This window comes from Oncorhynchus kisutch, linkage group LG1 (assembly GCF_002021735.2).
Source record: "Oncorhynchus kisutch isolate 150728-3 linkage group LG1, Okis_V2, whole genome shotgun sequence".
NCBI classification, from domain to species: Eukaryota; Metazoa; Chordata; class Actinopteri; order Salmoniformes; family Salmonidae; genus Oncorhynchus; species Oncorhynchus kisutch.
Genome location: NC_034174.2, coordinates 72927938 through 72941730, shown reverse-complemented (window position 1 = coordinate 72941730; position 13793 = coordinate 72927938). Strand labels below are relative to the sequence as shown.

General features: G+C 43.4%; 1 protein-coding gene across 2 annotated transcripts; it reads right to left on the bottom strand.

Annotated features, from left to right (window-relative positions):
* Nucleotides 1–1834: 1834 nt before the first annotated feature.
* Nucleotides 1835–7825, bottom strand: LOC109877489 (prostaglandin E2 receptor EP1 subtype). Of its 2 annotated transcripts, none has more exons than XM_031832375.1 (5): nucleotides 7412–7825; nucleotides 5100–5227; nucleotides 4316–4876; nucleotides 3642–3902; nucleotides 1835–3264 (listed from the first exon to the last, which is right to left on the bottom strand). In XM_031832375.1, the coding sequence occupies exons 2-5, from the start codon at nucleotides 5184–5186 to the stop codon at nucleotides 2986–2988; spliced, it is 1188 nt and encodes a 395-aa protein (XP_031688235.1). In that variant the 5' UTR covers nucleotides 5187–5227; nucleotides 7412–7825; the 3' UTR covers nucleotides 1835–2985. The 2 variants fall into 2 exon arrangements, with proteins under 2 accessions (XP_031688235.1, XP_031688224.1); XM_031832364.1 differs by lacking the exon at nucleotides 7412–7825 and adding an exon at nucleotides 6991–7344.
* Between the last annotated feature and the right edge of the window lie 5968 nt (nucleotides 7826–13793).

The following is a 13793-nucleotide window of genomic DNA, read 5'->3' as shown; positions in this document are numbered from 1 at the left end:
ATCTCTTCAGAATCAACTTCTCACGAGATGCCAGCTATAACTCCCTTGAGGGGTGCCCGATTCCGAAGAGAAACACACGACACTTCAAACTTATCAAATTGGGTGAGACGCAACACATGCAGAAACACAACAAATCTAAACAAGCCCGGCTCTCGTGATCCTCACAGCCTTCACTTTATCCAGCACTTTATCCAAATACATTTAAACTGAGTTTTTCACAATTCCTGACATTTAATCCTAGTAACAATTCCCTGTCTTAGGTCAGTTAGGATCACCACTTTATTTTATGAATGTGAAATGTCAGAATTAAGTAGAGAGAATTATTTATTTCAGATGTTCTCCATTCCTCCTGACAGAGCTGGTGTAACTGAGTCAGGTTTGTAGGCCTTCTTGGTCAGACACACTTTTTTAGTTCTGCCCACAATTTTTCTATGGGATTGAGGTCAGGGCTTTGTGATGGCCACTCCAATACCTTGACTTTGTTGTCCTTAAGCCATTTTGCCACAACTTTGGAAGTATGTTTGGGGCCAATGTCCATTTGGAAGACCCATTTGCGACCAAGCTTTAACTTCCTGACTGATGTCTTGAGATGTTGCTTCAATATATCCACATGATTTTCCATCCTCATGATGGCATCTATGTTGTGAAGTGCACCAGTCTCTCCTGCAGCAAAGCACCCCACAACATGATGCTGCCACCCCCGTGCTTCACAGTTGGGATGGTGTTCTTCTGCTTGCAAGCCTCCCCCTTTTTCCTCCAAACATAACTATGGTCATTATGGCCAAACAGTTCTATTTTTGTTTCATCAGACAAGAGGACATTTCTCAAAAAAATACAATCTTTGTCCCCATGTGCAGTTGCAAACCGTAGCCTGGCTTTTTTTATGGCGCTTTTTGAGCAGTGGCTTCTTCCTTGCTGAGCAGCCTTTCAGGTTACGTCGATTTAGGACTATTTTTTACTGTGGATATAGATACTGTTGTACCTGTTTCCTCCAGCATCTTCACAAGGTCCTTTGCCGTTGTTCTGGGATTGATTTGCACTTTTCGCACCAAAGTACGTTCATCTCTAGGAGACAGAACGTGCCTCCTTCCTGAGCGGTATGAGGGCTGCGTGGTCCCATGATGTTTAGATTTGCGGAGTGGTTGAAAAACTAGTTTTAATGACTTCAACCTAAGTGTATATAAACTTCCGACTTCAATTGTACATACGTGGCTACCACAATTTTATTCAGTGTGGCTTGGAGTCAAACATTTTATAGGAAAGAACTATGAGTGTTATTTATTGACTGCCATGGTCGATATAATTTGCTATTTAATTTACTGACTCTAAACCAGCATTCCTTTCTTGCTCTTGTCCCATGGGAATCACATTTCGAGCATAGTTTCCAGCATCTTATCATTTGAATGAAAAAAGACCAAGTCAGACAGAATATATGAATTGTAGACAAGACTGCGGGGCCCTGAGAAATAAATAAATCAAGTGTTGGACTTAGAACTGAACAGGGATGTTTTATGAGGTGTTATGATGACCCTCAGTCCTGGTTTGCTGGGTTGGCTTGTGTTGTTGCATGTGTTTTGGGAATTTGGTGTTTTGCTGACTTTGGCCTTTCTCCAAATGTATGATTTAAAAGCTGTGTCAAATATACAGTTATGTGAGAGGAAAGTTTTCAGAGAACTACGTAGGCGGTAAGCAGGCTGCAGCATTTGATTTCTTTGCATCGTGTGTTTTTCCACCGTATATTCAGGATACTGTACACCGTTTGAACATACTGTATTATTGTAATACTGTATTTAATACCTTGGCGGAGAGGAGAAAAAAAAGGACAACAACGGTATCTAATTCAGTCAAAACATTCTTCTTTATTTCATCACATTCAATTACGTTCCATAACTTCTCTACACGTCCCCAGAGAATTGAGGAAAAGCAATAAATATTTATAACTTGTTCAATATTTGACATGAAGTAGCATTTTTATACATCAGAAGCTCAGGAAAAAATCGTAGTTCTCCTTTTACTTAACAAGCAATCTTAATCTTAGCATAACATTTACATAGCATACAACTCCGTTTTCTTGGAGTCGTTCTGGAATCGTTAGACATCGATGATGTTAAAATGTCATTGTTAAACCTTAACCAACGGACTTCAGAATAATCAAATGTAACGTTCCACAAATGAGATCCAATATGTTGAATGAATTGTGATATTCTTCTGCGTTACATTCTATTCATGAAGATATGTAGCTAGGCTTTGAACTTCTGATCTCTCAGATGAACCTGCTGATATAGCTGCACATCTTCATACGCTTCAAGCCTTTGACCTACTCACTATGCGAGTGTGTTTCTTAACTCTCCGTGTGTGGGGTATTGTGTTTCCCAACTCTCCGTGTGTGGGGTATTGTGTTTCCCAACTCTCTGTGTGTGGGGTATTGTGTTTCCCAACTCTCCATCTGTGGGGTATTGTGTTTCCCAACTCTCGGTCTGTGGGATAATGCAGACTGACTGGTCCAATAGACCGTACTCGGACACCAGGTATGTCCATACTCAATTCCTAGTTTTAATTTAAGAGATATCCAAAGGATGATGATCTTAGCTTGCCAGTCACTGTGATAAAGAAGATTGAGAGATACTGCCATGGCTGAAGAACATGTAATCCTCATTTTTCAGAGAATCGTATCCTTCACTATACGTGATAACAGAAATGTCCTCTTTTTCTGTCGGTGACCACCACAAGTACCAAGGACCACGCTCGCTGCATGATGAGTAACCTTGCCTGAGACCTAAAGAGTTGCTTTGGCTCCCTGGTCAATACTAGGCTTTAGCTTAGTGGGCTAATGCAGTCTTCTTCTGGCATTCACTCGAACACCGTCGGTCACACAGTCATATCCTGTTGACTGTATTCTTCTCCAAGCTTTTACTCTGAAAGGGGTTCCACTCCCAGCATAGCAGCACACTCCCCTTCAAATCGGCCTGGCGCTTGGTTATGATCTCATATCCTGTTAACGGGACTGTTTTCCGAGCTCTTGCTCTGAAACGAGTTCCCCTCCCACCGTCGGAGCACACTCCCATTCAAATCGGCCTGGCGCTTGGTGATGAGGTAGATCTTGCGGAGGACGGCCCGACGTAGCAGTATATAGACCCAGGGGTCCAGGATCTGGTTCCAGGAAGCCAGCCTCACGCCCATCAAATTCAACGTCTCGTAGGTGGCCATGTCAGCTTTATCAATGGAGCCCCTATAGGAGCGCATCACCGACATGAGCCCGAAGATCTGGGGCAAAAGAGAAGAGATATAATTGTTAATTGTTGTACTTTGATCCAGAAGCATCATGCAACCTATTTTTTTTGATGGGGCATTGACGGCCTAATTCGATTTCTTTCAAATAATTATGTGTAAAATAAACTATCTTGTGTATTTTCAGTGTACAAATGCATCAAACTGAAGGGGCCTGTGCTGGGTGATTTTTTTTCTAGATGTGTAGCGGGCGTAGGGAATAGTTGTTGGGTGACTTTTTTCTAGATGTGTAGCGGGCGTAGGGAATAGTTGTTGGGTGACTTTTTTCTAGATGTGTAGCGGGCGTGGTGTGGTGGATGGAATCAGTGGCATCAGCATCTACACTTGTTCATGTCCTAGGTTGTCCCACTCACCAGCAGAGGGCTCCAGCAGATACAGGACGTGACCATGATGCCCACCAGCTGCACCACCATCTCTATATCATGGCTCTTGGCCACTGAGCGGTGACTGTGGGACGATGAGTAGCCCGATGGCCTCCGTCTCAGCCTGGCCAGAACCAGGGTCAGCCCGCTGATGGTGTTACACACCAGGGCCACCCCCAGCGACGTCAGGCCCAGCCCGGAGAAGAGCGTAACAAAGGCTACGTCCGCTTCCTGGGTGTCGTTAGCTAAGACCTTGATGAAGGAGAAGACAGACATTTAGTCGTTGTTGTATATAACTCTGTACTTTAGCCTGTCTTATTGTACACTAGTGTTATTTCTATGAAGCTTTTTGTGCCTCCAAAAAAATCCCATTCACTTTAATGGTGGTAGTTTTACTAAACGTCACATTGTTTAAATAACTGCCATAGAACTTTGAGAATGTTCAACCTAAAGCATTAGGGGAGCTCAGTATCTGGCTCGAATTGAATTAAATCAATAAATAATACATAAAAAACAGCATCTTTTTTAATTACTTCTTAATAAACGGAGGAGTATAAGCTATTTATTTCAAACGTTTTTCCGTTTCTTCATTTTTTTAAATGAAAATCACTTTCTGAAGTGACAGCTGTCAATTCTAATTGACCCCAACGCTGCTGGTTACTGACCTTGATAAAACACCAGCTGTTGGGGTGCTGGTAGGTGTATGAACCCAGCTGGAAACAGGGCAGCAGGGCCACGCAGAGGGCCACCAGCCAGATACCAGAGAGGGACAGCTTGGTACGGGTGGTGGTAACTAAGGAGGAGTGGAGCAGTGGCTGCGTGACACCCAGACAGCGCTCGGCGGCCATCGCACAGCCCAGGAACAGCGGGCACAGACCGAAGAACACCATAGATCCACCCAGGAACTGGCACATGGGGTCGGTCGAGCCGTTTGAGGAAGCGGCGACCGCCTCGGGGAACACCCCTCCGGAGAGGTAAAGCCGGAGGACCAGCGCTCCCGGGATGATGTGCCCAAAAAAGTCTGTGAGTACCAGGGAGCTGGCGAAGAGGAGGAAGGTGGCTTTGGAGCGTCGGCGCTGGTGGGAGTAGGCGTTGGCCAGGATGAACAAAGCCACGATGTTGGAGATGACGCCCAGGGTCATGGAGAGAGCGGCTGCAATCGGGCCTCCGGACATAGGCCTGTCCGAGGTGAGGTTCCCCTGGTGAGCCAGACTCTCCATTTCCACCTATACAATATGCAATATGCAATACAACTTTATGTCCAATCACAATCTGAACTGTGTCTTTGTGCTGTCTTATTTTATCCAGACCACCGGACATCACACATAAACACACACACACACACAGAAGTGAAACCAGCCTCCCTCCGTTAGCTAGTTCTGGCCCCCGGGACTTTAACCAGTGACCTTCCGGTTACTGTTCCACTTCTCTAATATCTGGCCTACCTACCATATCCGTGTCCCACTGGCTGAGGTTGGAGAGGGGGTCGAGGGCGCCCAGGGGCCCGGAGAGGTTGTAGTGATTCATGGCTAGCATCACTGGGCTTTGAAGGTCAGGAACCCCATCACTGAGAGAGGCTGGGAAGAGAAGGAGAGAGACAATATGATTATAGTGGTATTTCAGGCTTCAATGACCTGTAAGTAACATGGGGGAATGGGGTCATCGTATAGGTAGCAATATAAATGGAAAACACACACAGTCAATACTGGAATTCAGACTCTCAAGTTTCAGCAACACATGTCTTCTTCCCTATCTAGCTAACTACTAGCTATAACATATCATGACGATGAGGAACTCATGAATGACACCACAGAATCAGATGTGTCCAAATTCACACTGTTCTCTGTCCTATTTAACCCACATAGATAGAATATGCTTTAAAGCCCCTTTAAACTTAAACTTGACAAAAAATAGCTATTTGCACCTCAGAGAACATCTGTACCTTCAATACTGTTTGCATTGACTCTCCACACATCCAACCCTTACACACAAGCACAAACACACAAGCACACATAAACACACACACACACACACTTAACACTGCTGTTCTATTATATACCATTTATTCAACTGCACAACCAAGACACTCTCCACTTTATATTTGTAACACAGTCCTACTTGACATAACACATTCATTATCTATACTGTATATTATATTGTGTACATATCAGTTTTACTATGAATACTGCCTTCCTCTAATTACTCATTATTTTGTATTTACTTTTTATTGATATTGTACTGCAATGTTGAGCGTCTATCACGCAATCATTTCACTTCAACCTTTATACCTGCTGTAAACTGTGTACATGACGAATGATGATTTTACTTGATTTTAAATGTTTATTTGAGGTAATAGCGCCTAACCCCTAACCACAGGTCTAGGATCAGCTCATTCTACCCCAATTCCCAACATAACTATTAAGGAATCATTAAACAATATCTGATCCTGTATCAGCGGTTAGAGACAGCTTCCACCTAATCCCACAAAACAGCTGCTCAATTCACACTACGGTTGTACAATTGAAAAACAACGCATTTGACACAATAGTTGTGATACAACTGATATTTTTGTGATACAACTGACAGATGGTTGTCTGCACACAAATATAGACACAACCATTCTGCAGTGTCTCCACACACTGGTGTAATGACTTTTCTGCTGAAAAACTCTCTGTTGTATCACACAATCTGTTGTACATTAGTCATACGCCGCTGACGGGTTAGAACTAAGGGCAAGTTATAACAGTTCCCTGTTGACAAGCACACAACTATTGAGACACATTCCATGAGCAGCTTCAATCCCTCTGGCTCTATTCTAGATCAGGGAGGCGGCAGGCAACACACGTTCTCGGTCTCTCTCTCTTGACAAAATGGTTTCCTCACATTGACACTTGTCTTTGGGAAGCATGGAAACATGGACATCACATTGAGGTGATGGTTCTTTTTAAACCGCCTCAAATGGTCTGCGTTCGTTGGTGTAAAAGTAGACTTTCAAGCAATACATCTTCAGCAAAAACACACATTTCTGACAACTCTACACATGTGTTTGTGCTTCAACCGTGTGTCTATATTGTATTGATGTGGCAGACAGTCTAGAGGCTATGTTTCTAATACAGATCTGTCTGTTTTATTCACTGGTCTAATGTCACTGATAGAGGTGATATATGCTGCCAAGATTATTCTACCCAACTCATTGAATAACTAGCTGTTCTATTCTACTCAATTATATTCTATTATTGTCTGTTCTACTATAGTAAAAACAAATCCCAACAGGTCGTTTTGCACCTGTTTACATTCAGCATAATGCATATATGCGTCATGAATAGACCTACATACTCACTAAACTTGAGGAAAACAGTTCTCCAGGCACAGCTCATCCTTACGGTAAATGCAACATTTCGTATCAAGTCACTGAGGATGAAACAGAAAACATCCAAAGACATTTTCTGGGTTGACCTTTCACCTTTCACTATCATCCTAATCACCCTACTCAATGACTAATGATGACCTTATCACCGAGTCACCCTGTAATTATTATTGAGTTGACGGTGTGTTTAGCTATTTTGAATATGCACTACCATGCCAAACATACCACTGACATGTCTTTGTGGCTCTGAAACATTCTTAGCATCATTTCTTTGAGGAGGGTTATTTTTTTCCAAACCTGTCCATTTGCTTACCCTTTATTAATACTGTTGCCATACACAAAAATAAAAATCCATAATAATTATGATAAGAAAATATTTCATGAATAACATTACCATTACAGATAGGGATGAATAATTCCAGTCAATGGTGATGTCCACCCTGTCAACGGAATAGTCCACGGTGTTATTCTAAATCCAGATTGCAGATAGATATACAGGTATCTATATAATCCAAAGAAACCGTTGAAAACGAAACACATTCACAAGTCTTCCTAAACCGAGTGGGGCAGAATAAAAGTACTCTAAAAGAAGAACCATTGTTCTATGATATCTCTTCGGCAGGATGATGCCATTGAGTTCATATTCCCCACTGTTCTCGGAAAACAAATGTTCAACAACTTCCCAACAGAATTGCCTTCCTCGCTTTTAAATCCGTTTGATTGGAGTTTCATGACCAGAGAGTGAGCGCGAGGAATATTCCAGTGCTGCGGATAGGCTGTACCGCAGGTTCTCTGACGCGTGCTTCTCAATAGCGTTTTATATAGCGCCGTGTCCTAATGGATAGGTAGCCCATGGGCGGCCCCGTGAGTCAAGTTTAAGTGATATTATTTTCAGACATAGAAGAACACTTTTTCATGTCATTTGTCCATGTTTACATGTACGTTTTACGATCACTGTTATACTAGGCTACTGTAGCCAATGTGAGTCACATTACTTTTGAATGTCAGTCTGTATATCCATGGTTCAGGAAATAATAACTCAAATAGCATTACAATAACCAGCTGCCAAACATCTATAGTTTAAAACAGAAATATTTAAATATTTGGTAGTTTTTAAATAGCCATTATTGATTCATTTTATCATTATTGCTCAGTAAAAATGGCATGAACGAGTTAGACAGTATCGTGCAGCCTGTATAGGAAAGTGTCAAATGATACTTATACTTACTGGTATACAGTAACTCAGGCTATTTTCTGTGCTCCTGTAAAAATACATTTGTTGCAAGTGTTTTTAACTACTGCCTTGAGGTATTGTAGCAAACAATGTATATGTTTTATTGTGCTATGCTTTATCTTGGCCAGGTCGCAGTTGCAAATGAGAACTTGTTCTCAACTAGCCTACCTGGTTAAATAAAGGTGAAAAAAAAAAACATACACCATGTAGGGAAATGTGTTGTTTTACAGGGTCAGCCATAGTATTATGGCACCCCTGGAGCAAATGAAGGTTAACTGCCTTGCTCAAGGGCTCATAAACAGATGTCTCACCTTGTCGGCTCGGGTATTCAAAACAGCGACCTTTCGGTTACTGGCCCAACGCTCTATTCGCTAGGCTACCTGCCGCCCTAGTGAGATCTATCTGATTTATCTAGATCAGTGTTATTTTTCCAGGTCCTAGGATCAATGCGTGGTTTCCAATTGATGATAAAGTGCAAACCGAGAGGAGAGGTAGCATTTCTCTCTTGCTATGCTGACGCTGCATATTGAACATGATGTTATAAATAACTAGAGGTGTCAACTATCAGGCTAGACCCAGTAAAAGTTGAATACTTTGCTGAGGACATACTGTAGGCCTATGAGGTAGGCAGACTGGTTCTCTAGTGCCGTTTTACTCTCCTATCTAAATGTATGATATAGGCTAATATTAGGCAAATATATTCTAAACCAGACACTTAATTCATGCAGTGATTGATTATGACAGGCTTTATTAGCCTGCTATAGATAGCCCAGATATCAGGGGAATTAATTCACTCTGATCAGCCAAGAATGATTAATATTTATACTATTTACTGTAGGCCTGTGTCTTATCCCTCTCTGGTTTTAAATACATTGAATGTAATTTTACTAGTCACTCATATGGTTACCCAGAGACCATGCAGCTTAGTTGGGGAAATCCTTTCCTTTCTCTACTACTAACATTATTCCTTTAGTGCTGAAACTGTCTGTCTTTCTCTCTTTGATTGACAGCTTAGCCTAAAAAGAGGTGATAGGAGGAATGTGTCAGGTGGTCCAACCAAAGCGTGGCGCTCGTCTCGTACTGCCCACTGGAGACAGGTGCGCGTGTTTGTTTAATTAAATCATTATTTGGCAACGCCAGGGCAGACACAGGCTTGTGGCTTGGCATTGGATTATGGGCAATAAGAAGTGGATGGAAAGGAGTTCAGAGAGAGAGAAAGAGAGGAGGGCGAGGAAGAGAGAAAGAGACAGAAAGAGAGAAAGAGAGGAGGGCGAGGAAGAGAGAAAAAAGACAGAAAGAGAGAGAGAAAGAGAGGTGGGCGAGGAAGAGAGAAAGAGAGAGAGAGAGAAAGAGAGGAGGGCGAGGTAGAGAGAAAGAGACAGAAAGAGAGAGAGAGAGAAAGAGAGGAGGGCGAGGAAGAGAGAAAGAGACAGAAAGAAAGAGAGGAGGGTGAGGAAGAGAGAAAGAGACAGAAAGAAAGAGATGAGGGCGAGAAAGAGACAGAAGAGAGAGAGAAAGAAAGAGAGGAGGGCAAGAAAGAGCCAGAAGAGAGAGAGGAGGGAGAGAAAGTGACAAAGAGAGAGACAGAGAGAGAGGACAGGACATTCATGTTTGGTATGGTTCTGAGGGAATACTCTGAGACATTGGTTTGGTATTCCATTGGACTGGCCCAGGTCTACTAGACCTTCCAAATGATTCAAAACATCTCTCACAAAGAGAGGCTTTGTGAAGGCTGAAATGGCGAGAAAGATGTCTGGCTGAAGAGTAGTCTATCAAGAAAACCAGAGCACAACGTGAGAACCTCAACATCTGTTAGAGTGAAAGAAGGTGGGAGACGGCGAGAATGATCAAACGCACAATCAGAAAAACAACCTGTGTGTGAAAAGTAAATGGAATGCCGCATAAAAATTGAAAAGGGAATTTAACGAGGTGTATCAAAGGAGGGTTTTGACCTTCTGATCTAAAAAATCGCCGAAGCAATCTCAGAGGTGAAAACATCTCCTGAAATTCAATTCCCATTTTCTTTTTTAAATTCCTGAAAAACAACCCTCGTGTGAAAGTAAATGGAATGTAACATTGAGGTACAGTATATTAGTTGTCACCTCTTTGATATAAAAAACGATTAACCTCCGAAGCAAGAAACATGAAACATCTCCTTCATTTCACTTCCTACTTTCTCTTTAATTCCTTTCCCATTTTAACGTGACATTCCTTAAAATCAATCAATCAATGACATTTAATTATAAAGCCATTTTTACAGCACGGTGGCTAGAAAAAAACTCCCTAAAAAGGCTCCTAGGATGAAACCTAGAGAGGAGCCAGGCTCTGAGGGGTGGCCAGTCCTCTTCTGGCTGTGCCAGGTGGAGACTATAAGAGTACATGGCCATTAAGGCCAGAAAAGAACGACATCGGTACCAGCCAGACTACCTTCACCTCACACATCCGCACCAAACGGGCTTAACAGTGGCAGGAGGTGGTTTCTCTTTCAACGTTCCTCAGTAGGAGGCCAGGATCTGATAACACAAGCAGGAATTGCGTGACAACCGACTACCTTGATCATCAAGAAGCGCGAAACAGCGTTGGAAGTTCAAAGGATTTGAACGGCTCAAACCTTCCCCATTAGGAACATGTCTGCGTCCCAAATGGCATCCTATTCTCCACACAGTGCCCTACTTTTGACCAGGAGCCATAGGGCTCCATAGGTTTCCTTTTGCGATGCACCTCATCTCTAAGAGGGCCACAGTTGTGGGAATATTGATCTTGGAAGTTGGATTCGGAATGCAGGACCAAGAAGAAGACAACTTCTCCAAGGTGGCATAGCAGTTCAGACGTCTTTTGTCCTCGTCTTGTCGTGTCCTGTATATATATATATTTACAACTTTTTCACATACATTTTATTTTTATTTTCCATCAACTCATCTTCAAAACACTCTCCTGCAACCGCCCTCACCAATGTATATTTAAAAAAAAGTATTATTTACCTCAGATCTGTAATCCTCCAAGAAGCTAGCCAGAAACTCCAGGAGGCTGGCCTGAAACTAGCCAGAAGCTAATCCAGAAGCTAGTTGGCTCCTTTACTGGCAAGTCGTTGGTGTCAGCTAACCACGGTTTGTGGTCATCGCTATCCTTGGCTCGAAAGTCTATCGCCAGTTCTGTACGGCGCAGCGCGGCTCGGAGCGGAGCATACCGGACCAATTTTTCTCTCCATGTCCCTGGATTTCGACTGCTCTCTGGACATTCATGCCCGGATCTCACAGCTAGCTAGCTGCTATCCGTGTGACTATCGCGCCTTCGTCGATTCCGGAGCAAACATCAATTGTTCCGGAGCTAGCAAGCTCCGTCAATCACTCCTGAGTTCCATCAATCGCACCTGGGCTGCAGTCGCCTATCCGGACCCGTTTTTGCTTCGCGGAGCCCCCCGGGCCTTCACAACTGGACTGCCGACGTTATCTACCCGAAGGAGTTATTCGGCTGGCTCCTCCGTCGCGACGTTACCTGAACGCCCATCTGCGGCCTGCTAACCGTTAGCTGTCTTACCGGCTGCTATCTGAATAGACAATCGGACAATTTTTTATTATTTTTTATTATTATTATTATGTTTTCTTCTTGGGCCTCTATAACTATATCTATGTTTTTATTTTTGTTGTTGTTCTGTGATTTGGATTGATCCCCTCTACCACACGGAACCCCACTAATCTACTGACGGAGCGCAGGAGGTGGCTAACAACAGACCTCCATCATATGCTAGCTTGCTACCGATGCCCTGGCTAGCTGTCTAAATCACCTAACCAACCTCTCCCACTCACCGGACCCTTTTGATCACTCGACTAAGCATGCCTCTCCTTAATGTCAATATGTCTTGTCCATTTCTGTTCTGGTTGTGTTTATTGGCTTATTTCACTGCTAGAGCCTCTAGTCCTGCCTCACTATACCTTATCCAACCTATTAGTTCCCACCCACACATGCAATGACATCTCCTGGTTTCAACGATGTTTCTAGAGACAATATCTCTCTCTTCATCACTCAATACCTAGGTTTACCTCCACTGTATTCACATCCTACCATACATTTGTCTGTACATTATACCTTGATGCTATTTTATCGCCCCCAGAAACCTCCTTTTACTCTATGTTCCAGACGTTCTAGACGACCAATTCTCATAGCTTTTAGCCGTACCCCTTATTCTACTCCTCCTATGTTCCTCTGGCGATTGTAGAGGTGAATCCAGGCCCTGCAGTGCCTAGCTCCACTCCTATTCCCCAGGCGCTCTCTCTTTTGACGACTTCTGTAACCGTAATAGCCTTGGTTTCATGCATGTTAACATTAGAAGCCTCCTCCCTAAGTTTGTTCTATTCACTGCTTAGCACACTCTGCCAACCCGGATGTTCTAGCTGTGTCTGAATCCTGGCTTAGGAAGACCACCAAAAACTCAGACATTTTAATTCCCAAATACACATTTTCAGGACCAGATAGAACTAGCCAAAGGGGGCGGTGTTGCAATCTACTGCAAAGATAGCCTGCAGAGTTCCTGTCGCTACTATCCAGGTCTGTACCCAAACAAATTTTGAACTTTCATACTTAATGAAAAATCCAGCCTCTCTAAAAACAAGCTCCTCACCGTGCCCTGCATAGGACCACTCCTCTGCCCCCAGCTTGTGCTCTGGACATCCCATATGTGAACTGATTGCCCCCATCTATCTTCAGAGTTGCGTGCTGCTAGGGACCTAAACTGGAACATGCTTAACAAACCCCAGCCATCCTACAATCTAAACTGATGCCCTCAATCTCACACAAATAATCAATGAACCTACAGGTACCCTCCCCAAAACCTTAAACACACGGGCACCCTCATAGATATCATCCTAACCAACTTCCCCTCTAAATACACCTCTGCTGTCTTCACCAAGATCTCAGCGATCACTGCCTCATTGCCTGCATCCGTAATGGGTCAGCGGTCAAACGACCTCCACTCATCACTGTAAACGCTCCTGAAACACTTCTGCGAGCAGGCCTTTCTAATCGACCTGGCCGGGGATCCTGGAAGGATATTGATCGCATTCCCGGCAGTAGAGGAATGCACTGGATATTTTTTAAAAATGCCTTCCTAACCATCTTAAATAAACATGCCCCCCTCAAAATTTAGATCCAGGAACCAGATATAGCCCTTGGTTTCTCCCCCAGACCCTGACTGCCTTAACCCAACCACAAAAAACATCCTATGCGGTTCTGCTATTAGCATCGAACAGCCCCCAGTGATTGCAAGCTGTTCAGGGAAGCTAGAATCAGTTTATCCACAGGCAGTTAGAAAAGCTAAAGGCTAGCTTTTCAAGCAGAAATTTGCTTCCCTGCAACATCAACTCAAAAAGAGTTCTGGACAACTGTAAAGTCCGATGGAGCAGTAAGAACACCTCCTCCCAGCTGCCACTGCACTGAAGTAGGAAACACTGTCACCACTGATAAATCCACCATAATTGAGATTTCAAATAAGCATTTTTTACGGCTGGCCATGCTTTCCACTGGCTAACTCCTACCCGGGACAACA